General features: G+C 50.3%; 2 protein-coding genes across 9 annotated transcripts in view; both read left to right on the top strand.

The window, feature by feature from the left end:
• The window catches only part of LOC140424908 (nebulette-like), a 124101-nt gene extending 119790 nt beyond the window's left edge, over positions 1–4311 (top strand). For all 3 annotated transcript variants that reach the window (XM_072508534.1, XM_072508535.1, XM_072508536.1), the window contains one exon: positions 4204–4311. In XM_072508534.1, coding sequence (XP_072364635.1) covers positions 4204–4305 — 102 coding nt within the window. In that variant the 3' untranslated portion in view covers positions 4306–4311. The remainder of the gene's footprint in view (positions 1–4203) is intronic.
• LOC140424909 (LIM zinc-binding domain-containing Nebulette-like) overlaps positions 1–27617 on the top strand; it is a 524814-nt gene that overhangs the window by 429389 nt on the left and 67808 nt on the right. For 3 of the 6 annotated variants that reach the window (XM_072508538.1, XM_072508539.1, XM_072508542.1), the window contains exons 1-6: positions 5268–5312; positions 6745–6837; positions 16217–16309; positions 16498–16590; positions 16865–16969; positions 17456–17630. In XM_072508538.1, the coding sequence (XP_072364639.1) occupies positions 5283–5312; positions 6745–6837; positions 16217–16309; positions 16498–16590; positions 16865–16969; positions 17456–17630 (589 nt within the window). In that variant the 5' untranslated portion in view covers positions 5268–5282. Of the gene's footprint in view, positions 1–5267; positions 5313–6744; positions 6838–16216; positions 16310–16497; positions 16591–16864; positions 16970–17455; positions 17631–27617 lie in introns of those variants that run through there. The other 3 variants (XM_072508537.1, XM_072508541.1, XM_072508543.1) reach the window with 1 other exon arrangement.

Consider the following 27617-nt stretch of genomic DNA (forward strand, 5'->3'; position numbering starts at 1 on the left):
GGGGGGGGTCCGTGCCGGGGAGGGGGATGGGGTGTCCGTGGAGGTTGGGGGGGGGGGTCCGTGCTGGGGAGGGGGATGGGGGGTCCGTGTCGGGGTGGAGGTTGGGGGGGGGGTGTCCGGGGAGGGGGATGGGGGGTCCGTGCGGGGTGGAGGTTGGGGGGGGTCCGTGCCGGGGTGGAGGTTGGGGGGGGGGGTCCGTGCCGGGGTGGAGGTTGGGGGGGGGGGTCCGTGCCAGGGTGGAGGTTGGGGGGGGGGGTCCGTGCCAGGGTGGAGGTTGGGGGGGGGGTCCGTGCCGGGGTGGAGGTTGGGGGGGTCCGTGCCGGGGAGGGGGATGGGGGGTCCGTGCCGGGGAGGGGGATGGGGGGGTCCGTGCCGGGGAGGGGGATGGGCGGGTCCGTGCCAGGGAGGGGGATGGGGGGTCCGTGCCGGGGTGGAGGTTGGGGGGGGTTCCGTGCCGGGGAGGGGGATGGGGGGTCCGTGCCGGGGTGGAGGTTGGGGGGGTCCGTGCCGGGGAGGGGGATGGGGGTCCGTGCCGGGGAGGGGGATGCGAGGGCAAGTGAGTGGCCCTGAACTTTTATGCAACGGGGTCATTCCAGGCACCGAGTGGGGACCTGTCCGGCATATCGCAGACATCGGTGCATCCGGGCAGTGACAGATGCCCTATATGCCATGGCGCACCGCTACATCCGCTTCCCCGTGGACCGGGCCAGCCAAGATGCCCGGGCCGTGGGCTTCTCTGCCGTGGCCGGGTTCCCCATGGTCCAGGGCGCGATCGATGGGATGCACGTCGCCGTGCGGCCACCTGCAGATAACAGGGCCGTGTTCACCAATAGGAAGGGGACCTATTCGATGAACATACAGGTGGTCTGCGACCACCGCATGATGATACTGCACGTCTGCGCCCGTTACCCAGGCAGTGTACACGACTCATACGTGTTGTCGCGGTCATCCATCCCCGGCATGTACGAGGGACGCCATCCCCGGCTGAGGGGCTGGTTGCTGGGCGACAGGGGCTACCCATTGCAATCGTGGCTGATGACGCCTATACGGAGGCCACGCAATGAGGCGGAGAACCGCTACAATGATGCCCATGTAGCGGCAAGGGGAGTGATAGAGAGGTGCTTTGGCGTGCTGAAGATGCGTTTCAGGTGCCTGGACCTCTCTGGGGGCGCCCTCCAGTATCGGTCAGATAGGGTCGGCCGCATCATTGTGGTGTGCTGCGTCCTGCACAACATAGCCCAGCAGAGGGGCGATGTGCCGCAGGCAGAGGAGGGCGGAGTGGAGGAGCAGCAGGAAGAGGCGCAGTCCTCCCCAGATGAGGGGGATGGGGGTAATGGTCAGGGCAGACTGGGTAGAATCAGACGGGTGGCTGTCCACCGTTACCGGCTGGCCCAGCGGGCACGGGACAGACTGATAGCCGCCCGCTTCACTGACTAGATGGGCGTGGGAATCGTGTAGTATGGCCACAGACCGCACACCATGGCAACTGCCGACCACCCACACCCCCCACCCATCCACCCACCCAGCACCCTCACCCCCATCCCCACCCACCCCACCCGCATGCACACCACCCCCCCCCCCCCCCCCCCATTGCCGATCCAACTGCGGCACAACGGGCTGGGCTCACACAGTTGCGGGTGGACGCGTGTCTATTGCAGGCCATGGAGGATGATGACAACCCGCCCTGCGGTGAGCTCCTGGCTCTACATCGTTGGACTATGTCTGACCCATGGCCACAGTACCACCATCCACCCGGACCATCCCTGCATGCGGCTGTGACACTGCAGCGCACGGTCCCGTCCTCTGCCCGGGGGATGTTGATGGCGGCCCAGGGGGAAGGGGGCAGACTCACCTGGGGCTGAGGTAAGACCACCCCTCACGCACACACTTGCGCTCAACGTACATGACACCCCCGCACGCTTTGGACAGAGCACAAAGGCAGCTTCTGTAGGTGTAACATTGACTTTAATAACCAAAGGAGTTCATGCACGTGCCCTAGCCCCTAAAACTCATCTGTGCCCTGCACCCGTGCCAACTTACTCAGTGTCTAATTGTTTGGCCTTACGGGCCCTTTGACTACGTCTACGTGGTTCCCCAGACGGTACAGCAGAACTGGAGGTGGACTTCCCCATGTCTGACACCGTCGCACCCATTGCCTCCACCGTGGACGCCACCCGTGCGATGTCAGCTTGGGTGGCACGCATGACCGGCACCACTCCCAGCTCCTGGACGCAAGCCGCCCGTCACCTTCTTTGCTCGTCTCCGGGTCGGTGGTTGTATCGGATCTATGTGTGGGTGTGGTAACTCCAGGAACCTCGGATCCATCTGGGCGGCAGATGTTCGCTTGGGCTGGGCTGCCCTCCGACCGCCCGGCCCCTCTGCTGCTCCTACCTCCACCTGCTGTACCGGGACGGCTGTGTTGTGCGCACCAGTGAGTGTACCAGACGCCTCATCACTAAAGTGCCCAACCGAGGTGAGTGTTTCTGCGATGGTGGAGGGTGTTGGTGACAGCAGTGGCGTTGTGTCGTGCTCTTCGTCCCACTCTGAGTCCATGGCACTTTGGGGTGGGGGTTCGTCTCCACCCATCCACTCTGAGTCACTGTCCGGTATTTCGTCTTCCTGGGTAGTGCTGTCCCGGGTAGGGGTGTCCTGGGCAGTGCTGTCCCGGGTAGTGGTGTCCCGGCTAGTGGTGTCCCGGCTAGTGGTGTCCCGGGCAGTGGTGTCCCGGGTAGTGGTGTCCCGGGTAGTGGTGTCCTGGGTCGTGGTGTCCTGGCTCGGATGTGACGGGGGCCTGTGGCTGCCCCCCTCGTCGCTGGGTGGTCGCTCCCGCACGTGACGGGGGTGTCGTCTCCCTGTTGCTCCAGGTCTCTCCGTCTCCCGTGGCCTCCGAGGGGCATCCTGCGGGCGTCACATGCTGGAGGGTGCGGGTCTCTCCGTCTCCCGTGGCCTCCGAGGGGCATCCTGCGGGCGGTGTGCATCTGCGGGGATGGGTGCCTGGACGTTTGGTCCTGCGATACACAATGAAGCATGCATGGTTAGACATCAGGCAGTGATCAGGTGATATGGGGGAGGGGGATATAGGGGAGGGGGGATATGGGGACGGGCTGTCGGTGGCTCACTTGCTACTACGCCCCCGACCTCTGCATCAGCAACCTCCCGGTCGTCAGGTCCGCCAGCCAGTTCCAGGGCCCTTTCCTCGTGTTCGGTCAGTGGCCTCTCATCAGCGGGCCCTCCTCCAGTCCTCACATGCTCCCTGTTGTTGTGTGCGCGCTTATCCTGTGGGGGGGGGGGGGGGGGGGTGGCAGGGGTAAAAGGCAACACTGTTAGGCAAGTCGCCATCGGTTGCGCGTGCATTGCAGAGGGTTAAGGTTAGGGCTGGATTCACTTGGGGATATGGGGGAGGGGGGATATGGGGGAGGGGGGTATATGGGGGAGGGGGGATATGGGGGAGGGGGGGATATGGGGAGGGGGGGGATTATGGGGGAGGGGGGATATGGGGGAGGCTCACCCTGCCTGCTCTGACGAGGTCGTTCACCTTCTTGTGGCACTGGGTGCCTGTCCGTGGTGTCAGGGGCGCAGCAGCGGTGACGGCCTCTGCCACTTCCCTCCACAGACGCCGGCTGTGGCGTGGGGCAACTCTGCGGCCGTGCCCGGGATACAGGGCGTCCCTCCTCTGCTCCACCGCGTCCAGAAGCGGCACCACATCCCGTGACTCGAACCTCGGGGCTGAGCGGCGGCCAGCCATCCAGTCGGGTGTTGCAGTCGGGTGTTCCGGTCGGGGTGGGGGGGGAGCAGCGCGGCCTTATGAGCCGTCGCCGTGCGGCGCGTATGACGCTGCACGGCGTCAACCACGTGCACAAGCGCGGATCCCGTTACGTCGCTGCTAGCCCATTTCGGGCCGGAGACTTTCGACCCCATTTTTCCGACGTGACGCAAGTCGGATTTGCGCCGTTTTTTGCGCCCCGATCGGCGGACTTTCCGCCGATAACGGAGAATTTCGCCCGAGATTTGAACCCAGGTCACCAGAACATTAACCTGGGTCTCTGGATTGCTACTCTGGAGACAATACCGCCTTCCCTGTTGTGCTACGATTGTCGTACTTTGCTGAAAGCTGTCAATTGTTAAATTTTACAATGTAAAAAAAACATTTTTATCATTGGTCGTTTATTCCACCAGTTTATTCCATTTTGCTTTGCGTCATAGCTGAAATACACAGCAGACTTACAGTTGCTTAAAGGCACGGTAATAGCTGTAACTGAAACACCGGAAATCCGTCTTGCCAAAGAAAATTGCAGGGAGGGTTAGCAATGTAAGTTACTTTTACTTCAATGTTCTCGCGATCACCTTCCTTCCCAGTAAAGAAAGGAAACTGAAAATGTTAAATGGAAGTCAATCACTGTGTTGCTGTGCATTTATTCACAATGGTAGAACCAGTAATGTTTCCAAGTTGGGTAATCTTAGATCATAGAATTTACAGTGCAGAAGGAGGCCATTCGGCCCATTGAGTCTGCACCGGCCCTTGGAAAGAGCACCCTATTTAAGCCCATGTCTCCACCCTAGCCCGTAACCCAGTAACCCCACCTAACTTTTTGGACGCTAAGGGGCAATTTCGCATGGCCAATCCACCTAACCTGCACATCTTTGGGATGAAACTGCCGCACCCGGAGGAAACCCACGCAGCCACGGAGAGAAAGTCTTCTTAGGATTTAGCTGTGGGAAATAAACTCCAAATTTTTGCTATCATGCATTGCGATATCAATTCAATCTGCTAATGTGCCAATGCCACAGAATATGTTGCAGATTCTGAGGCATCCCCCAATATATTTTTCCTGCCATAGATAGTAAAATGAAGGGGAGGTCAGTTGGCTGGACGGTTGGTTTGGGATGCTGTGTAATGCCAACAGGGCGGGTTCAATTCCTGTACCATCTGAGGTTTTTCATGAACGCCACGCTTTCTCAATCTTGCCCCTCGCCTGAGGTGTGGTGACCCTCAGGTTAAATCACCACCAGTCAACTCTCTCCAAATGTCCTCGGGGACTATGGCGACTTTCTTTTTCATTTCAGTAAAATTAAACGTGTTAAGAAAACTGAAAGCAACGAGCCAAGGTATCTACAACTCAAAAACTTCCTATGAAAGGAGACAAGGACGTACCCACAACCGCCACGACAGACATTACTGGAAGAGTTACTGGACGCAAGCATACTAGATAAAGGAAATTGTAGTGACATGTATGACCGACTGGTATAGAGGGCCGACACCGTACTGGACCAACAAGAAATAAATGGGAGGAGGACCTGCGGATTTAAATAGGGTGAGGACTCTGGAGCGAAGCACTGCGCAGGGTCAACTCCACCTCCACGTGTGCAAGACTCAGCCTGACGCAGTTAAAAGTGGTACATAGAGCCCACTTAACAAGAGCTCGTATGAGTAGGTTCTTCCCAGAGGTGGATGATAGATGTGAGCAGTGCCAAGGAGGCCCGGCCAACCACGGCCATATGTTCTGGTCTTGCCCCAGACTTGCAGGGTACTGGACAGCCTTCTTCTAGGCAATGTCCAAAGTGGTGGGGATGAGGGTGGAGCCATGCCCAAAAGTGGCGGTATTCGGGGTTTCTGACCAGCCAGATCTATTCCGGGGGAGGAGGGCGGACGCCCTTGCCTTTGCCTCCCTGATTGACCGCCGTAGAATCCTGTTCAGCTGGCGGTCAGCAGCACCGCCCAAAGCTGCAGACTGGCTGTCGGACATCTCAGAATCTCTCCAAATGGAGAAAATCAAATTCGCCATCCGAGAGTCAGACGACGGCTTCCACAGAACGTGGGAGTCATTCACCCAATTGTTCCGGGATCTGTTTGTGGCCAATGAAGAAGAATAGCCAGGTAGCCAAGAATCAGGGGAAAGTAGCCAAAGCATGAGAGGGAGAGATAGACCGGGAGAGGGGGAGGGGGGGAGGGGACAGCTAAACCTAAGAGAAAGAAAGGCGAACCACAGGAGGGGGGAAGGGGGGGAAGAGGGAAGAGACAGGGAACAAGAGAGGAGAACGAGGGAGGTGGGGGGGGAGGCAGGGAAATGGCAGCCGGAAGGAGGGCATGGGATACGATAACAAACTTGGCATCTCCAGGAACAGAGAACAAGGAGAATGCAGGCGAAAGACGGGAGGAACGGTTGATGCGAAGGTGAACGTGAGACGACATCGGCAGCGAGATCCGTCCGGGAGAAGCAAGTGACAACACCAACACCAAACCCATTCGAGTATTGCCCACTGTAATTGTCTCCGGCACCCAAATATATATTTACCTCCCCAGCCACCACCCCCCCCGCCCCCCCCCTTCCTCCCCCCCACAAACAGTCGCCTACTTATTGCTGCTGTTGAGCTGGTGCACAATACCCTACCAGTTATTCTATTTTATTTTTTATTATTACTTTTTTTTGGTATGTTTGGGTGTGCTCTTCTCTTCTATATATGTATATATATTTCTTATTCTGTGTACATAACGGTAAATATACTTTGTTCAAAAACCCAATAAAAACATTTATAAAAAAAAAAGTTAACCGAAAGCATTTCATTTTAGAGCACAGCTTAGATAATAACATTTAATATAGAACATCTTTAGTGTACGTACAACAAAAGTTGTTCTCACGAATCAAACCATTAACAAACATTCAGAAAGCTTTGGAGAATGCGAACAGACTACCAAAAATGTACCTGTCTGGTAATAATTATCTTGTTATTTATTTTAAATTTAAGGTGCTTTATAAGGAAGAGGTAGGTCCTGGTACAGCAGTAAAAGAAACTCCAGAAATGAAACGTGTTAAAGAAAATCAGCAGAACATTAGTGTGGTGAGTTAGTTTAACAATTATAATTTTCCTTCTATTTGATTTGATTTGATTTCTTTATTGTCAAATGTGCCGTGGTACAGTGGAAAGTATTGTTATAAAGATGTAGGAAGAGGATCTGAAGGGGAGAGCTCGGAGAGCGTTGTAAAACTCCGGCGCCATCTTGGAATAATTTGTTTTTAAATTTTAAAATCCAGCTGCAGCCTGTTTTTCCCCCCCCTTTTGTTGACCTTAGTCCTTCATCACCACCTTTGGCTTCTCCTTTTTATTTTTTCTCCTCCTCTGCTCCTCCAGCCGCTGCTGTTGGATACCCCACTGGCTCCTCCGAGTCCAGCCTGCTGCTGCTGGGGGAAGCTGGGCCATCGCCATAGTGAGTGAAGATGTTACAGGCAGCCTTGCTGCCCCTGGCTGCTGTAACTCGCTTCCTTCCATCATGTCCAGGTCTAGTTGTGCCAATCCTACCCTGCCCGGTTGGACTGTCTCCCCTCCGGCACCAACACCAGCAGCCCTGCCGCGCGGGCCTGCTGTTGCCCCATTCCCAGCCTTTCCAAGAGCGTCCGTCACGGTTCTCTTTCCCTTTCACCATGCTCCTTTTTATGCTTTGTTCTTGGTTGAGAAATGTACTGCATATGGGTAATTCCAAACTAAATATTAACTCTAATTATGTATGTAAATACGACTTAATGGTATGAAGGACATCAGGCTGAACAAAAATGCCATTTTATGACATACGTTGTATTAATGCCCAAAATGACTAGGCCATTCAGTGGATTAAGAGCTATATCATGAGTTGTAAATCTGTCGCCTCCCCATTATTTTTGCGAACTGTTTGGATTTAACATTAATTACCCCTTAAACTCAGTGCAGAAAGTTGGGATGGGATATTTTCTTAATGAAGTGATAATTGTTGAAGCAAAGCCAGCCAAGTTCTCTGCTCCATCAAAATAACAACTCTCACTCTCAATCCTGCATATAGTCACTTGTTAGAAATCCAAAATAAATTACATTTTAATTGCTTTCGTTCTTTGCCTTTCTATCTTTTTTCTCTTTTATTCCAATCTTTCTTTCTCCATCAATATTTCTCTTTCTGTCCCAGTTTTGACTCCCAATTCACCCATTCCATTAACTTTTTTCAATTGTTCCTGTGCTTCTTTCCCAATTCTTAAATCTCATTGGTTGACGAGATAGACCGTTGTCCGATCTTTCATTCAGGTCCCAGATGCACTGTTCCCTTGCCGCAATGTTAGCTTACACTTGCAGAAACTTACGGTTCAAAGAAATGTTGAGCTGAAGAGTGCAGGCAAAAATATAACGGCTGGCCTCATGCCTGCCAGGAGTTACATTAGTGGGCAACATATGTTCTGCAGGTAGAAGCTATTTTAAAAAGAAATTCCAATTAAGGGGCAATTTAGCGTGGCAAATCCACCTGCCCATCTTCGGGTTGTGAGAGTGAGACTCACGCAGACATGGGGAGAATGTGCAAACTCCGCATGGAGAGTGACCTGGAGCCAGGGTAGAATCCGGGTCCTTGGCGCCATGAGGCAGCAGTGCTAACCACTGTGCCCCATGCCACCCTCTGTAGAAGCTATTCTGCTAGACATCAGTGCCTTTCAACTTTTAAAATGTGTCCTGCGCTGATTTGGCCAGTTACATATTGAAACTCTCAGTGGCCCAGACACATGCCAACTATTGAGAGAAGGTGAAAGCATTAACTCCTCTTGCCGTACTGTCGGACATGTTCTTAAAACACATTCTAATAATATTAAAAATTAAAGGCATTCTCAAAGATAACTGGATAATGCATTTGTTATCTGTAGCCAAAATAAAAACCGAAAACATACAGTTCTCAGTTGCAATCCTGACTGAGCACCAGGCTACAGCCATGCATAGAAACTGCCGAGGGAGCTGTTGTTGTCGGCCATGACCAGATCAACCTCCACCACCGGTAGTACTGCTACGAAAAAGGACAATTTGGAAATTGGAAATTCTGCCTTTACACAAATGTTCCAAATATTTTGAAAATTGTATGTTTGATGGCATTTGCCATTTTGCGGCTGATGTGTAATTTTCAATTATTACTGATAGCAACAGCACTTTTGGGGCTGGATTTCCATACGTGCAGCGTTTAGGATGCTGACTGATAGAACAGATCCACCTTTCAGTCCGGCAAGAAGGCTTGGTTCATTTTGCATTGGGTGGGCAGGCAATGATGGACACAATCTGTTGTCGAAGAGGGGGCGTGACTGTGACCCAGGCTGGGTATGGGGAGCCGAGTGGAACACGTACCTCTAGATATACACTCCTATGCCTCTAGGCCCTTCACAAATCAAGAAGCACTCAACTTGGAGATCCTCTTTGGCTGGATGTTCACCTCACATTAGTCAGAACAGGCATGGCACACATCCAACTGTTCAGGCCAATAATGGTGTCTGGGGATGGAGTGGGGTCTCAGGTCCCCAATTAACATCTATCTAACAGCTTAGTGCTATTCTAGCTGGTAGGAGGCCTGTGGAACTTTTAAAAATTAAAATGACACTGTTAAAATGTGTTAACTATATTTTGAAACTATCCAGATTTCTTAATCTATATTTTATTTGGTACAGATGTTTCTGTTTTGCTAGTGATGTGGGCTTCACTGGCTAGGCCAACATTCACTGCACATCGCTAATTTCCCATAAGAAGGTGGTGGTGTGCTGCTTTCATGAACCACTGCAGTCCATGTGGTGTACATGCATCAGCAGTGCTGTTAGGAAGTGAGTTCCAGAATTTTGACCCAGCAACAGTGAAGGAACAACAATATATTTCCACAGCAGCATAATGAATGGTTTGGAGGGTATATCTGCTCCCCTTGTCCTATATGGTAGCGGTCGTGGGTTTGAAAGGTGCAGTCGAAGGAGCCTTGGTGAATTACTGCAGTGCATCCTGTAGATGAAACACGCTGCTACCACTATGCGTTGGTGGTGGAGAGAGTGAATGTTTGTGGAAGGAATGTCAATCAAATGAGCTGCTTTGTCCTTGATAGTGTCAAGCTTTTTGAGTATTGTTGGAACTGCACTCATCCAGGTAAGGGGAGAGTAGTCCATCACACTCCTGACTTGTATATAGTGGATAGACTTTGGGAAGTCAGGAGATGAGATTCTCGCCTCAGAGTTCCCAGCCTCTGACCTGCTCTGATAGCCACAGTATCTATCTGGCTAATCCAGTTCAGTTTCTGGTCAATGGTAATCCCTGGGATGATGATCGTGGAAAATTCAATGATGGTTACTCCATTGAATGTCAAGGGGTTATGGTTAGATTCTCTCTTGTTGGCGATGGTCATTGCCTGGCATTTGTGTGATGCGAATGATATTTGCCAGCTACCACCAAAGCCTAAATATCGTCCAGATCTTGATGCATTTGGACCTGGACTGCATCAGTATCTGAGGAGTTGCGAACGTTGTGCATTAATCAGCTAACATTGCAACTTATGACCTCCTGTTGGACGGAAGGTCATTGATGAAGGAGCTGAAGATGATTGTGCCTAGGAGACTACCTTGAGAAACTCCTGCAATGATGGCCTGGAACTGAGATGATTGACCTCCAACAGCCATAAACATCTTCCTTTGTGCCAGGTATGACTCTAACCAGCACAGAGTTTGTCCCCTGATTCCCATTGATTTCCGTTTTGCTGGGCTTCTTGACGCCATACTGAGTCAAATGCTTCTGAGATATCAAGAGCAGTCACTCTCACCTCACACCTGGAGTTCAGCTCTTCTGTCCATATTTGAACCAAGGCTGAAAGAGGTCAGGAGCTGAGATGCCTTGATGAAACCTGAACTGAGCGTCAATGAGCAGGTTGTGCAGAGCAAGTGGCGCTCAATTGCACAGTTGAAGTCCCCTTCCACCTCATTACTGATGACTGAGTGTATATTAATGGGGGTTATTTGGTTGGGTTGGATTTGTCCTGCTTTTTGTGTGAAGGACATTCCTGGACAATTTTCCACATTGCTGGTGCTGAAGCTGTACTGGAACAGCTTGGTGTGCATTATGACAAGTTCTGAAGCAGACGTCTTCAGTACTATTACGAGAATATGGTTAAGGCCCATAGCCTTTGCAGTATATAGTGCCTTGAATCGAATTGACTGAAGAATGACAACTGTGATGCTGGGAACCTCTGGAGCAGGCCGAGGTGGGTCATCCACTCGGCACTTCTGGATGAAGGTTATTACGAATGCCTTGGGCGGGATTCTCTGTCGGCTGATGGCAGAATCATGAAACGCGATTGGGCGGAGAATTGGTTCTGCCGCCAAAATCGTGGCCAGTGCCGGTTTCACATCAAATCGCAATTCTCAGGTGCCTCAACAATGACGTCAATGCGTTCCAGAACGCACTTACAGTAAACGACTTTGGCATATCATAAGCGAGCCTGACAAAGTATTCTCCAGGGCCTCCGTGATTCTCCGCCTCCACTGCCATGAATTCCCGAAGGCAAGGTTCACTTGTGCTTTTAAAAATCACAAAACAGGCACCTTGGCTGCTGAAGGAGAGAGAGTGTGTACGGAAACTGTCCAACATTGCCATCGTTTGCTGACAGCCAAGTCTGGGGAGAGTAGCACAGGGTGGCCAGGAGGTGGGCTATGGGGTCATGGTGGACAGGCACGGAACACCATTGCTGCAGACTGCAAGAAAGTGCACATGTGTGGATCGGGGAGGGAACCTGAACCCAGCCCAAGTAATGTTCCCGGCTGGGGTCTGAGGGCCGGTGCCCAGGGGCCTCTGCTGTGGCTGTGGGTGGGTGTATAGGGCAGGGTCCCCCAGCACAACCGGCTCTCACCCTCCCCAATTCCTGACAGACATCACATTATGGATGGTACTGTGGAACCAGCAGCAGCTGCCCTCGTGATGCTGGTGGCAAGCCAGACGCTGGAGAAGGCAGCGGCAGCAGCGTCAATGGAGGCTCGAGGCGACAGCCCATGTGCAGGGGCCCGCCCCACACACTGACGACCCTAGCCACCCTTCAGGCTGGAGAACGAGCCAGAGAGGGAGACCGGCGACGGCTCAAGTTGTACATGGATCGCTGGTCGTTCTAGAAGATGTCGGACAGCATGTGCCACAGGGGGCTCCCCTCAACAATGGGATGGTGCGACACCTGTGCCATGTCCTTGCGGACTTGGCCCCATGTGGATGGAGGAGGAGGATACCCGCTCCCGATTGCCGTCAAGGTCACCGCAACCCTGAACCTTTACGCTTCGGATTCATTCCAGGGCTCAATTGGGGATTGTGAGGCATATCCCATCCTGCAGCCCACATGTGCATCCCAGGCAGGCGACTACATAAACTTTGACCTGAGCCAAGCCCATCAAGGTGCCCGGGCAGCAGGATTCTCTGCCATCGGTGGGATGCCCCAAGTCCAGGTCGTGATAGATGGCATGGATGGGAATGGGGGTAGTGTCTTGAGATGGATAGAAAGGTGATTAGTGTGGTGTTGGGTGCTCTGAGGTACAGACGAACCAACACGGTTGCGATTGGTACAACGCAGTTTTATTCCAACTAGTTATTTACACATCTGACTTGGTACTCAGCACGTGGTGACTGTGTGAATGTCTTATTAATGAGGTCCTGGCCTTGTCCTGTCTCCAGATGGACTGACCAGGAGGTGTCGTGTTTCTTGTCTTATACTGTGTCTGCTCATGTCTGTGATTGGCTGTCGTGTTATGTGTGCTAATTGGTCTGTTAGTCTGTCTATCATGATGTGTGTGTTGTGATGTGTGTTTGAATATCATGACAGTTAGTAGACAGAAAGCAAAAAGTTTGAATAAAAGGGTCTTTTACCGATTGGCAGGCTGTGACTATTCGGGTACTGCCGGGATCTGTGCTAGGACCGCAACTTTCACATTATATGTTAATGATTTGGATGAGGGAATTAAACGAAATAAAATTACCTCCAAATTTGTAGATGATACAAAGTTGGGTGGGAGGGTGAACTGTGAGGAGAATGCAGAGATGCTTCAGCGAGATTGGGACAGGCTGAGTGAGTGAGCACATGCAAGGCAGATACAGTATAATGAGGATAAATGTAAGGTTATCCGCTTTGGTAGCAAAAACAGGAAGGCAGATTATTATTTGAATGGGTGTAAATTGAGAGACGTGGATACTCAGCGAGACCTTGGTGTCTTCTTGCATCAGTCGCTGAAAGTAAGCGCGCAGGTACAGCAGGCAGTAAAGAAGGCAAATGGTATGTTGGCCTTCAGAGCGAGAGGATTTGATTATCGCAATTGAGATGTTTTTTTACTGCAATTGTACAGGGCTTAGGTGAGGCCTTACCAGGAGTATTGTGTGCACTTTTGGTGTTCTTATCTGAGGAAGGATGTTTTTGCTATGGAGGGAATACAGTAAAGGTTTACCAGGCTAATTCCTGGGATGCCACGACTGTCATTTGAGGAGAGACTAAGTTGGTTAGGGTTAAATTCATTGGAGTTTAGAAGAATGAGAGTGACCTCATAGAAACATATGGGCCGGGATTCTCTGAAATCCCGGCCAGGTGTTGACGCCGGCGTAAACACCGGAGTGGTGCACGGCGGTGTCAATGGGCCACCCGACCCAGTGATTCAGCGGCCGTCAGGGGGCCAGCACGGCGTTGGAGTGCTGCGCGTTGATCCGGCGCCGAAAGGCGGCCCTGCACTGTCGGTGCGGGTCGGCACATGTGCTCACCGGCCGTCTCCGCGCCGGCGCCGAGCAACATGGCGGAGCCCTACAGCGGGCCCGCACGGAAGGAGATAGGCCCCCTCCAGATCGCGGGCGCCCGCTGATCGGTAGCCCCCGATCGTGAGCCTGGACGACATGGAGTTCCCCCCCGGAGTCTGATTCCCCCGCCCCCCACCAGGACGGCCACCGCAGATGTGGGTCCGAACCCCCGCCAGATGGTTCCAGGTTGAAATCATGCCGGCGGTACTTGGCAATTCGGCTGGTTGATAGCGGAGAATCGCTGCGGGGGCCTCTTTCAGCGGCCCCCAACGGGCGCCGCATTGACTGCGCGGGTGCGATTGCCGCCGATTCTCCAGTGGCCGGAGAATCGCGTCCCGGCGTCAGAGTGGCGTGGCGGGAATTTCCCTTGTCACCGGCGATTCTCCAACCTGGCGCGGGCTCGGAGAATCTCAGTCATAAAATTCTAACAGGATAAGACAGGATCGATTCAGAAAGAATGTTCCTAATGGCGGGGGTGTCCAGAACTATGGGTCATTGTTTTATGATAACCTTTTAGGGCTGAGGTGAGGAAAAATTTCTTCACCCAGAGAGTGGTGAATCCCTGGAATTCACTACCACAGAAAGTAGCTGAGGCAAAAACTTTGTGTAATTTCAAGTGGTAATTAGACCTAGCTCTTGGGCTAAAGGGGCCGAGCGATATAGTGGGTAAGGCCATGATCAGCCATGATCATAATGAATGGCAGAGCAGGCTGGAATGGCCGAATGGCCTCCTGTTTCTATTTACTATGTATGTTTCTGTGTATTTAAAGAGCCATTAGTGGACCAGCTGGAGTTTTACAACAATTGTTTCATGGTTGTTAGCTTTTTAGATTTGAAAAAAATATTTAATTCAAATTCTTTTTTTCGTTGTTTTTTTATAAATTTAGAGCACCCAATTCATCTTTTCCAATTAAGGGGCAATTTAGCGTGGTCAATCCACCTACCCTGCACATCTTTGGGTTGTGGGGGCGAAACCCACGCAAACACGGGGAGAATGTGCAAACTCCACACGGACAGTGACCCAGAGCCGGGATCGAATCCTGGGACCTCGGCGCCGTGAGGCAGCAGTGCTACTCACTGCGCCACCGTGCTGCCCCTAATTCAAATTCCTCTACCTGGCGTGAACTGTGGGGTCCCAGTGCATTACCCTGGATCTCTGGATTACCAGTCCAGAGACAATACCACTAAGCCGCCATCTCTCATATAAAACTTGACTTATATAATTGGTTTTTGCAATTGCTCAATATCACTGTTCATTTGTAGATTTTACTTGCAAGCAGCATTTTTCAGGTTTTTCATACTGATGACAGTTTTGTTCTCTTTTATATATGGTATCTACTGAATGACACTTTTCACCCCATGTAAAACTAGTAGCAGTATTGAGGAAATATGTAAAATTATTATATTAGCCAATTTAAAAAAAATAAGCAAGATGTACATTTTTGATTGAGTAAATTAGTTAAAGAAATCTGGATAAGTAGCTTCAATGTTTATTGTAACTATTTTCTAACGTTTATGAGGGGCATAGACAGAGTGGATAGTCAGAGGCTTTTCCCCAGGGTAGAGGGGTCAATTACTAGGGGGCATAGGTTTAAGATGAAAGAGGCAAGGTTTAGAGTAGATGTATGTGGCGAGTTTTTTTACACAGAGGGTAGTGGGTGCCTGGAACTCGCTACCGGAGGGAGTGGTGGAAGCAGGGACGATAGTGACATTTAAGGGGCATCTTGACAAATACATGAATAGGATGGGAATAGAGGGATATGGACCCAGGAAGTGTAGAAGATTGTAATTTAGTCGGGCAGCATGGTCGGCACGGGCTTGGAGGGCCGAAGGGCCTGTTCCTGTGCTGTACTTTTCTTTGTTCTTTGTTTTGTTCTTTGTTTCCATGTGGCTTTGGATTACATATTTCAATTACCGCTGTTCGGAACAGATGATTCTGGGTAGGGTAGGAGTGCTGTGGAAATGAGCAATTATTCTAAGATGCTTCTATTTTTGAGTAGAACCCTCTTTCCTTTGGTTATTCCTGGATTAAGGAGTCCTTTAAAACCTTGCTTTTCAGTTTTATCCTCCCATTTGCAACACCTTTGGGGTCATTATATTTAAAAAAGCTGGACTGAAGATCCTTCTGTGGTGGAAATGGCAATGCAGAATAAGGGAACCATGCCAACAAGAGATTCACTTCTGAAGAAAAGTCGTCAACATGAAATGCTAACTTAGTTTCTCTTTCCACAGATGCTGCCATTCCTGCTGAGTGTTCTGAAGATTTTTATTTTTAAGACAGAATATATGTTGTATAAAGATCCATGATTACAGTACATATTTTCACATGCTGAAAAATGAAAATGAAAATCGCTTAGTGTCACAAGTCGGCTTCAAATGAAGTTACTGTGAAAAGCCCCTAGGCGCCACATTCCGGCGCCTGTTCGGGGAGGCTGGTACGGGAATTGAACCGTGCTGCTGGCCTGCCTTGGTCTGCTTTCAAAGCCAGCGATTTAGCCCTGTGCTAAACCAGCCCCTATGCTTAAATGTTCCTTGGAAAGAAAACTAAGCAGTGAAACTAATCTAATTATATGTTTAACATTGCTAAGTCGAGACTAATGAGCATGACAAATTCTTATACTCATTGAAATACAAGTTACATTCTTTCTATTTCGACTAGGTGAAATACAAAGACGAAGTTGGACAAGGAACAGCAGTTCCAGATCTTTATGATTTAAAGCAAATCAAAGAGAATCAGAAGAACATCAGCTTGGTTTGTTTACATCATAAAATTAATTCTAAAAGGGAACATTTCAGATGGAGAATTGCGAAAGAAAGTAGAAATTATTTCTAACTATTAATCCTTTTCAACAGTTCTGGTCATTTGATATTATTGTAATGTTTAGTTACTCTAGCCTGAAGAAAATGGAAAATTTAACTATCTATATATTTGTATACAAGGTCAAATATAAAGACCAGGTTGGCACAGGCACTGCTGTCAGTGTTACCCTCGAGATGGAACGGGCCAAGAGGAACCAATCAAATGTCAGCTCGGCAAGTCCTCATAACTTTTTCTTTGTTTTTAGCTGTCTTGTTGTGTCCACACCCTTCCAAAATATTTGGCGTTCTCAAATCAATAAAGTGTAATGGTGATCAGGAATAGGACATTATAGCCATGTAAAATTATTATTAAACAATATTTTAGTTGCTACACAGACAGTCCTTTATTTAAGTCTAGTTGCATCCAATTTACTTGTTTTTGCTCGATTTAGCATGTTGCATATAGCAGGGCTATGCTCACATTTTTGTGTTAATTTGTTGTCTGTAGGTGCTATACAGTAATGACCTGAAGAAAATGAAAGGCAGACCAATTCAGCTTTTAGACACTCCAGAAATGAGACGTGTCCGTGAAACACAGAATAATATCTCCATGGTATAGTGGAGCAAGCTTTGTAATGGCAGCATTTACATTTTTATTATTGGCTCTCTTTAACAGTTGGTGATGAACTCTGGCAAACTAATCAAAACCATGTACTAAAACTGCATTGGCAAATGAGCACCAATGGCACGAATCACTGTGTTAAACCTTTCTTGATGGATGATATTGAAAAGAATGTATCTTAATAAAAGAAATTAAATGAAAACCTAGCCCCTTGTGTCTATCCTGTAGCACAATCACTGCTGACACATAACATTCACATATCTGATCCACTGCACACCGTTTGAGTGATTTGATGCGTGAAGCAATTTGATGGCAGTACGTGTGGATGGGGAGCTGTGTACGGCTGAATATAGAATGTGTGATTGCATGGTTGCTTTTGAATGTGTAAAAATAGAATTAAAATATTTTTAATACTTTAATTAGGTGACCTTGATGAGAAATACTAATTATTTGGATTATAATTTGTTTTATTGATAGATTAAATACCATGAAGACTTTGAAAGGACAAGAGGCAAGGGTTTCACTTCAGTATCTGATGATCTGGTAACAGAACGAGCAAGGAAGAACACTCAGTTTGTGAGTGATGCAATGTACAAGGGAGTGCATCCCCATGTGGTTGAGATGGAGAAAAGCAGATCTGGCATCATGGGAGGTAATTTTATAGTTCTTTAAAATTAGCTTTTCTAATAAGATTTATATTAATAAAAGTATATTGTACTTTCAATAGGTGTAAAATGGTTTGCAATGTATAAACAATTTAAAACTTGAATGATGGAGCATTAAGTATGACTGTTTCTGCGGATTAAATTTGTGTATGCCATTACGTTTTGAGCTGTAGTCAGTTCTGCTTCTAGAAACATCCAAACTTATTGATCAGAGAGTCATAATGGTGCAAAAGGAGTCAATTTTACCCATTGCATCCATGTTCCTCTATGTAGAGCAATCCAATCAGTCACATTCCCTTCTCCACCCCTATAGCCGTACAAGTTTATTTCCTGCAAGTGCCATCCATATTCCTTTTGAAATCGTTGATCGTCTTTACTTCCAACACCCTTGTCGACTGCGAGTTTGAAGTCATTAGCATTCACTGCATAAAACAAATCTTCTTCATATCCCCCTGTACCTCTTGACAAATCCTTAAATCTGTGTCCCATAGATCATGTATCATCAACTAATTGTAATAACGTTTCTTTGTCTAACTGATCCTGTGATAATCTGATACACCTCTATCAAATTTCTCCTGAATCGCCTTTGCTCCAATAAGAACATCTTCAGCTCCTTGAACAAAGCTTCTAGTCCTTGGAATCATTCAGGTAAATATCCTCTGCACCCTCTCAAGGATTCTCACATCCTTTCTGAAGTGTGGTGATCAGAACTGGACACAACGCTTTAGTTGTGGCCTAAGCAAAGCTTGTTCAGCATAACTTCCCTGCTTTTATACTGAATGAGGTGGATTTTTATCATGCAGGCAGGAACTTTCTTGACAACACGTTCCTACCTCCCGTCCTGGCAGTGCCAGCCGACAGAGTTTTCATTTCCTTGGTGGCAGTATGGCCCGGAGTTGGGCTTTACTCTGAGTCAGAGAGGAAGGCAGACTGATGCTGAGGCAGCCAGCTTACAAGGCCCTTTTTCTAAGGCATCAGCCCAGTTCTTCAGATCAGTGTAAAGCTCCCCTCAGCCTCACCCCTTCAACATCTTAGCTCCCCTTCAACTCCCCTCCTCCTACCTCAGAGACTGCACCTCCTCCAACTTCCTCAGAACCTCACCTCCCTTTCCCACATACCCTTCTAACCTAGTCCCCACTTAATAACTAAACTGATGAGTCGTGCAATAATATTTGGAAATCATTGAAAAGCTCATAAATCTGTCCAAATGATTAAACAGCACTTGAATAGGCTTTGACACCAAAGGAGCATTTGACTGAGTATGGCACTAAGGAACCCTAAGAAAACTGGAGGCAAAGAGAATCAGGTGGAATACGTTGCACTGGTTGGAGTCATACCTGGCACAAAGGAAGATGGTTATGGTGGTTGGAGGTCAATCATCTCAGTTCCAGGACATCACTGCAAGAGTTCCTCAGGGTAATGTATTGGTCCCAATCATCTTCAGCTACTTCATCAATGACTTTCCTTCCATCATAAGGTCAGAAGTGGCAATGTTCACCGATGATTGCGCAATGTTCAGCGCCATTCACGGCTCCTCTACTAAGCAGTCCATGTCCAAATGAAGCAAGACCTGGACAATATCCAGGCTTGGGTTGACAGGTGGGATGTGATATTTGTGCCACATGAGTGACAGATAATGACAAACTCCAACAAGGGAACAACTAACGATTGCCCTTTGACATTATGGGATTACCTTCGCTGAATCCACCACCATTAACATCCTGGGGTTATCATTGACCAGAAATTTAGCTGGACTAATCATGCAAATACTGTGGCTAGAAGAGCAGGTCAGAGGCTGGGTACTTAACTCTTGAGTCCCGAAATCCTGTTCACCATATATAAGGCACAATTCAGGAGTATAATATAATACTCTTCACTTGCCTGGATGAGTGCAGTTCCAAAAACACTCAAGAAGCTTGACACCATAGAAGACAAAGCAGCCTACTTCCCTGCCAAAAACATTCACTCCCTCCCACAAACATTCACTCCCTCCATCACTGTTGACAGTGGCAGCCATGTGTACCATCTACAAGATGCACTGTGAGAATTCATAAGGTCTCTCGGCAGCACCTCCAAACCCACGATCATTACCATCTAGAAGGATAGTAAGAAGTTTTACAACACCAGGTTAAAGCCCAACAGGTTTGTTTCAAATCACTAGCTTTCGGAGCACTGCTTCTTCCACAGGTGAACGAAGAGGTAGGTTCCAGAAACATATATATGGACAAAGTCAAAGATGCAAGATGATACTTTGAATGTGAGCATTTGCAGGTAATTAAGCCTTGACAGATCCAGAGACAGGGGTAATCCCAGGTTAAAGAGGTGTGAATTGTCTCAAGGCAAGACAGTTGGTAGGATTTCGCAAGCCCAGGCCAGATACTGGGGGGGGTGAATGTAATGCGACATGAATCCAAGGTCCCGGTTGAGGCCGTATTCGTGTGCGGAAGTAGCACACATGAGTATGGTCTCAACCGGGACCTTGGATTCATGTCGCATTACATTCCCCCCCCCCCCCCCCCCCCCCCCCCCCCACCATCTGGCCTGGGCTTGCGAAATACTACCAACTGTCCTGGCTTGAGACAATTCACACTTCTTTAACCTGGGGTTACCCCTCTCTCTGGATCTGTCAAGGCTTAATTACCTGCAAATGCCCACATTCAAAGTATCATCTTGCATCTTTGACTTTGTCCATATATATGTTTCTGGAACCTACCTCTTCATTCACCTGTGGAAGAAGAAGTGCTCCGAAAGCTAGTGATTTGAAACGGTAACACCCTGGATGTTGATAGTGGGGTCTTAACTGATGCTAATGCCATTGATTGTCATGGGGAGATGATTGGATTATCTCTTGTGGGAGATGGTCATTGCCTAACACTTGTTTGGTGGAAATATTACTTTCCATTTGTCAACCCTGTTTCAGCATCTAAGGAGCTGTGAATGTTTCTGAATATTGTTCATTCATCAGTGAACATCCCAACTTCTGATCTTCTGATGGATGGACGGTCATTGATGAAGCAGCTGAAGATGGTTGGGCCTTGGACTCTGCTTTGAGGAACTCCTGCAGTATTGTCCTGGGACAGTTATGATTGACCTTCAGCAACCACAACCATCTTCCTTTGTGCCAGGTATGACCCCCAACTGGCAGAGGCTTTGCCCCCTGTCTCCCATTGACTCCAGTTTTGCTAGGGCTCCTTTATGCCACACTTGGTCAAAAGCTGCTTGATGTAAGAGCAGTTGCACTCACTTCACCACCATGCGTTCAGCTCTTTTGACAATCTTTGGACTAAAGCTGTAATAAGATCAGGAGCTAAGTGGCTCTGGCAGAACCCAAATTAACTGTCAGAGATCAGGTTATTGCTGAGTAAGTTCCATGTGGGCAGCACAGTAGTTAGCGCAGTTGTTTCACAGCTCCAGGGCCCCTGGTTCGATTCCCGGCTTGGGTCACAGTCTGAGCGGAGTCTGCACGTTCTCCCCGTGTCTGTGTGGATTTCCTTTGGGTGCTCCGGTTTCCTCCCACAGTCCAAAGATGTGCAGGTTAGGTGGATTGGCCATGATAAATTGTCCTTTGCGTCAAAAAAAAAGTTAGGTGGGATTACTGGGTTACGGGGATGGGATAGACTCGATGGGCCAAAGGGCCTCCTTCTACACTGTAAGTTCTATGACTTGCTAGCCTTGTCGATGACCCCTTCCATCACTTTGCTGTTGATCGAGAGTGGACTGATGGGTCAGTAATTGGTTGAGTTATATTTGTCCTGTTTTTTGTTGACTGGATACACCTGGGCCATTTTCTACATTGTTGGGGAGATGCCAGTGTTGTAGCTGTTCTGGAATAGCCTGGCTAGGAGTATGGCAATATCTGGTGCACAAGTCTTCAGTGTTATTGCCAGAATGTTGTCGGGGCCCATGACTTCAGCCGTTTCTTGATATCACATAGACTGACTCAATTTGACTGAAGACTGGCATCTATGATGTTAAAGCCCTCAAGCAGAGTCGAAGATGGGTCATCCAATCGGCACTTCAAGCTGAAGATGAATGTGAATGCTTCCGCTTTGCCCTTTGCAATGATGGTGGGGCTCCCCCATCATTGACGATGGGATACAGCCAACTCCTGCCGTTCATGACCTGCTCTATCAGGAATTTGTTTGCCCATGTGAATGTGTTTGTACATCTGATTGCAGTTTGTGGCCCCAAATCTTCCCTTGTCCATGATTTAATATGTTAAACTTCTCACCTAAATACATATTGGTACTAAAAGATTAATAAAACACTGAATTTAGAGGCTATTAAAAGTGCTGCTTGTTGTCTTTCCCATGTGCACTGCACATATGCCATCTCCAACTGCACGTGGTTTGCTGTGATTTACAGGATACAGTAACCAGTATTTTACAGCACAGCACTTTACTAAAAATGTGCGCGTTAGAGCCAAGTAGAAAATGTCCCAGGAAGGTGATGACATTTAAACAACATGGGACAATCTTTGATAGACTGAAAAATGGTGCAAGTGCTATCATGTTTGCCGGGGAATACCCTGCCAATGAACCCACAATCAGATCCATTAGGCACTCTGAAGAAAAAATAAGGGCCAGTGTTAGTTTTTATGGTAATCGTTCTGCCAAGTTAACGTCTGTGAGCAGGAGGGATCTGCACTTGGAGGAAATGGAGAAGTTACTCAACATATGGATAGGACACCAACATCAAAGGAGGACCCCATCTAATGGTCCAATCACTTGAAACAAAGCATTTTAATTGTACCAGCACATAAAAAGTAGTAAAGAGGGTAGTGCTAGTGTCACCAATGATGATGAAGGTAGTGCAGAAGGTACCTCTCACCTCCAAAGGATCTCAACCAGCACTGGACGTTTTGGGCTGCAAAATGTGAAGTTGGTGGGGGGAGCTGCTTCAACTGATCATGCAACTGCAGGAGAATTTCCCATGGTGCTGCAGGAAACTTGGGCCCCAAGCAGAGCAGGCCTTCAACAGACAAAACTGGCCAGTTCTGGAAGAAGATACTAAATAGGGCCTACATTTCACAAGAGGAAAATACAGCTCCAGACTTTCAAGCTGCACGACAGACACTTCTGCTATGTGCCAATGTGGCTGGCTTCAATGCTGCTTTATAGGTCGAAAAATCCTTCAGGCTTTCAAAGGGAAAAATAAATCTTATCTGCAGGCCTTTGGGAAGGCTAACATCAATGCCTGGGTTACAGCAGTCATATTTGAAGACTGGTTTGCCAATTGCTTGTGCCAGGGCTCAACACTTACCTGAGAAAAAAAGAATGTGTCTTTCAAGGTCCTACTAATTCTACAAAGTGCCATGACATCAATACTCTATTACACAGAACCATCCAGGTGTTGACTTTCTTTTTACCCCCAAATAAGACCTCACTTATCCAGCAGGCAGACCGGGGGGGGGGTCATTACCTCATTCAAGGCTTACTACACCTGACAACGTTTCAGCCACATTCTTCATTTCCTGGAAGCAGATCCTTCAACCACAGTCCTTGGTTGCTGGTAGGAATTCACATCCTCATGGAAATAGGTATGATAAAGGACTCATGGGATGAAATTAGAGCTTCAGGCATAAATGCCTGCTGGAAAGAATTTGGCCTGAGCCTGTGAATGAGTTCACAGGGTTCCCCAATGTGGTTGATGAAATGGCCAGGATTGTTGACTTGGCAAAATAAGTTGGACCACAGCTGAAGTGGATGAGTTGTTTTGATCTCAAAATAAACTTACTATCAAAGAATTGGTTGAACTGATGAGATTAAATAAGTTTAAACAGGAGCAGGAGAAGAACCTTCAGTCTCAATTCAGAGCCACGATGACAGCAGATCTCATCAGGTCAGCTGACGTTTTGAAAAAACGGGTGACAGATTATGATGCCAGCATGGAAAGCAATTTTTGAAGAGCAATTGACGCAACTTTTACTCCTTCCCGAGAACTTCATAAAATCGAAAAACAGAGGGCAAAGCAGTCGACAATAACATTGTTCTTGCATCAACTACGTCATCCCCTGCCTCTGCCACAACTCTCAAGTAAAGTATAGAACATAGAGTTAACGTAATTTGTACTATTCTATAATTGACAGGTTTTACATTCTTGTTTCCTTGTATTGCCGAAAAACTTTTGCAGTAAAATTGTCTTGAATTTACTCATAAACATAATTTTCATTGCTTCTTTTCCTTTAAAAATGTCACATGTTGAGAGGGCAGCACGGTGGAGCAATGGTTAGCACTGCTGCCTCACGGCGCTGAGGTCCCAGGTTTGATCCCGGCTCTGGGTCACTGTCCGTATGGAGCTTGCACATTCACCCCACAACCCAAAGATGTGCAGGCTAGGTGGATTGGCCACGTTAAATTGCCTCTTAATTGGAAAAAAAGAATTGGGTACTTTAAATTTAAAAACAAATGTCAAATTTTGGGATGGCAGGAACCTATCTAATTCACTCCCATTATAAAGTATGTTCACTATTCGCGATTTTACCTTTCATGAGATTTCACAGGAACGAACCCCTGCAAAAACTGGGGTTTCTGTATTTGTGCTGTCACCTCCTCAATAGTTGTTTAACTATCCACCACCATTCACGACTGGATATGGCAGGACTCCAGGGGCAAAATCCTCCGTTATCGGCGCAAAATCCGCCGATCGGCGCAAAAAAAACGGCGCAAATCCGACTTGCGTCACGTCGGAAAAATGGGTCGAAAGTCTCCGGCCCAAAATGGGCTAGCAGCGACGTAACGGGATCCGCGCTTGCGTAGTGGTTCACGCCGTGCAGCGTCATACGCGCCGCACGGCGTGACGGCTCATAAGGCCGCGCTGCTCCCCCCCACCCGACCGGAACACCCGACCGGAACACCCGACTGGATGGCTGGCCGCCGCTCAGCCCCGAGGTTCGAGTCACGGGATGTGGAAGCGCTCCTGGACGCAGTGGAGCAGAGGAGGGATGCCCTGTATCCCGGGCACGGCCGCAGAGTTGCCCCACGCCACAGCCGGCGTCTGTGGAGGGAAGTGGCAGAGGCCGTCACCTGACACCACGGACAGGCACCCAGTGCCACAAGAAGGTGAACGACCTCGTCAGAGCAGGCAGGGTGAGCCTCCCCATATCCCCCCTCCCCCATATCCCCCCTCCCCTATATCCCCCTCCCCTATATCCCCCTCCCCCATATCCCCCATCCCCCATATCCCCCATATCCCCCCTCCCCATATCCCCCCCTCCCCCATATCCCATATCTCCCTCCCCCATATTCCCCCTCCCCCATACCCCCCTCCCCCATACCCCCCTCCCCCATATCCCCCGCTCCCCCATATCCCCCGCTCCCCCATATCCCCCCTCCCCATATCCCCCCTCCCCATATACCCCCTCCCCATATCCCCCCTCCCCCATATCCCCCTCCCCTATATCCCTCCCTTCCCCATATCCCCCCTCCCCATATCCCCTATCCCCCCCTCCCCATATCCCCCCTCCCCCATATCCCCCCTCCCCCATATCCCCCCTCCCCCATATCCCCAAGTGAATCCAGCCCTAACCTTAACCTCTGCAATGCACGCGCAACCGATGGCGTGCATTCATATACCTGCCTAACAGTGTTGCCTTTTACCCCTGCCACCCCCCCCCCCCCCCCCCCCCCCCACAGGAGAAGCGCGCACACAACAATAGGGAGCATGTGAGGACTGGAGGAGGCCCCGCTGATGAGAGGCCACTGACCGAACACGAGGAAAGGGCCCTGGAACTGGCTGGCGGACCTGAGGACCGGGAGGTTGCTGATGCAGAGGTCGGGGGCGTACTAGCAAGTGAGCCACCGACAGCCCGTCCCCATATCCCCCCTCCCCTATATCCCCCTCCCCCATATCACCTGATCACTGCCTGATGTCTCACCATGCATGCTTCATTGTGTATCGCAGGACCAAACGTCCAGGCACCCATCCCGGCAGATGCAGACCGCCCGCAGGATGCCCCTCGGAGGCCACGGGAGACAGAGAGACCCGGACCCTCCAGCATGCGACGCCCGCAGGATGCCCCTCGGAGGCCACGGAAGACAGAGAGACCCGGACCCTCCAGCACGCAGGATGCCCCTCGCACACCACGGGAGACGGAGAGACCTGGAGCAACAGGGAGACGACGCCCCCGTCACGTGCGGGAGCGACCACCCAGCGATGAGGGGGGCAGCCACAAGCCCCCGTCACATCCGAGCCAGGACACCACTACCCAGGACACCACTACCCGGGCCACCACTACCCGGGACACCATTACCCGGGACAGCACTACCCAGGACACCCCTACCCGGGACGGCACTACCCAGGAAGAAGAAATTCTACCCCTACCCGGACAGTGACTCAGAGTGGATAGGTGGAGACGAACCCCCACCCCAAAGTGCCATGGACTCAGAGTGGGACGAAGAGCACGACACAACGCCACTGCTGTCACCAACACCCTCCATCATCGCAGAAACACTCACCTTGGTTGGGCACTTTAGGGATGAGGCGTCTGGGACACTCACTGGTGCGCACAACACAGCCGTCCCGGTACAGCAGGTGGAGGTAGGAGCAGCAGAAGGGCCGGGCGGGCAGAGGGCAGCCCAGCCCAAGTGAACATCTGCCGCCCAGATGGATCCCGGGTTCCTGGAATTTCCACACCCACACATAGATCCGATGCAACCACCGACCCGGAGACGAGCGAAGAGGGTGACGGCCGGCTTGCGGCGGCTGCAGTCGCAGGTGGAGGAGTCCACCCGCGTCCTGGAGCTGGAAGTGGTGCCGGTCATGCGTGCAACCCAGGCCGACACCGCACGGGTGGCGTCCGCGGTGGAGGCAATGGGTGCGACGGTGTCAGCCATGAGGAACGGTTTGCGAGGCCTGGGGCTTTCCGTGCAGGTGGAGTCTGTGGCCCAGGACATGGCTGCCCTCTCACAGGAGGCCATGAGCCAGCGCCAGATGGCAGAGGCACTCAACACCATAGCCCAGTCTCAGCAGGCCATGGCCCAGTCTCTGCAGGCCATCGCTGAGGGCATCGCCGCCTGTGGCCATGTGCGAGCCGGCGTCGCACTGTCACAGACAGGGTTTGCCAACCCCCTGGGCTCCATGGCTGCAAACCTGCAGACCCCTGTCGATACCAGCACGGGCCTCCAGGACTGGCAGCGCCAGATGTCGGGGGGGGGCGTCGGATGGCCAGTCCGTTCGCATCCCCCACCCATGTAGAGGCCTGGGGGCCATCGGGCACCCCGAGGGAGGAGGAGGTGGTGTGGTCCGTCCCCGCTCCCCCTGTAGGGGAGGTCCGGGAACATCGCGACACCTCGGAGTCCCCCCCCCCCTTCCGTCCCAGGTGCATCGGGTGGGCAATGGGCAGGACAGGCTGGCAGCTCGCCATCCCAGTCGCCCGGGCCGCAGCCTGGCCCATCTAGGCCAGGACGCCCCAGGAAACGGCTGCCAAAGGGATCCAGTGTCAGAGGGCAGGAATCACAGGAGTCCACCTCCAGTTCTGCTGTACCGTCTGGGGAACCACGTAGACGTAGTCAAAGGGCCCGTAAGGCCAAACAATTAGACACTGAGTAAGTTGGCACGGGTGCAGGTCACAGATGAGTTTTAGGGGCTAGGGCACGTGCATGAACTCTTTTGGTTATTAAAGTCAATGTTACACCTACAGAAGCTGCCTTTGTGCTCTGTCCAAAGCGTGCGGGGGTGTCATGTACGTTGAGCGCAAGTGTGTGTGTGAGGGGTGGTCTTACCTCAGCCCCAGGTGAGTCTGCCCCGTTCCCCCTGGGCCGCCATCAACATCCCCCCGGGCAGAGGACGGGACCGTGCGCTGCAGTGTCACAGCCGCATGCAGGGATGGTCCGGGTGGATGGTGGTACTGTGGCCATGGGTCAGACATAGTCCAACGATGTGGAGCCAGGAGCTCATCGTAGGGCGGGTTGTCATCATCCTCCATGGCCTGCAATAGACATGCGTCCACCCGCAACTGTGTGAGCCCGGCCCGT

The sequence above is a fragment of the Scyliorhinus torazame genome, chromosome 6, assembly GCF_047496885.1.
Source record: "Scyliorhinus torazame isolate Kashiwa2021f chromosome 6, sScyTor2.1, whole genome shotgun sequence".
Taxonomy (NCBI): Eukaryota; Metazoa; Chordata; class Chondrichthyes; order Carcharhiniformes; family Scyliorhinidae; genus Scyliorhinus; species Scyliorhinus torazame.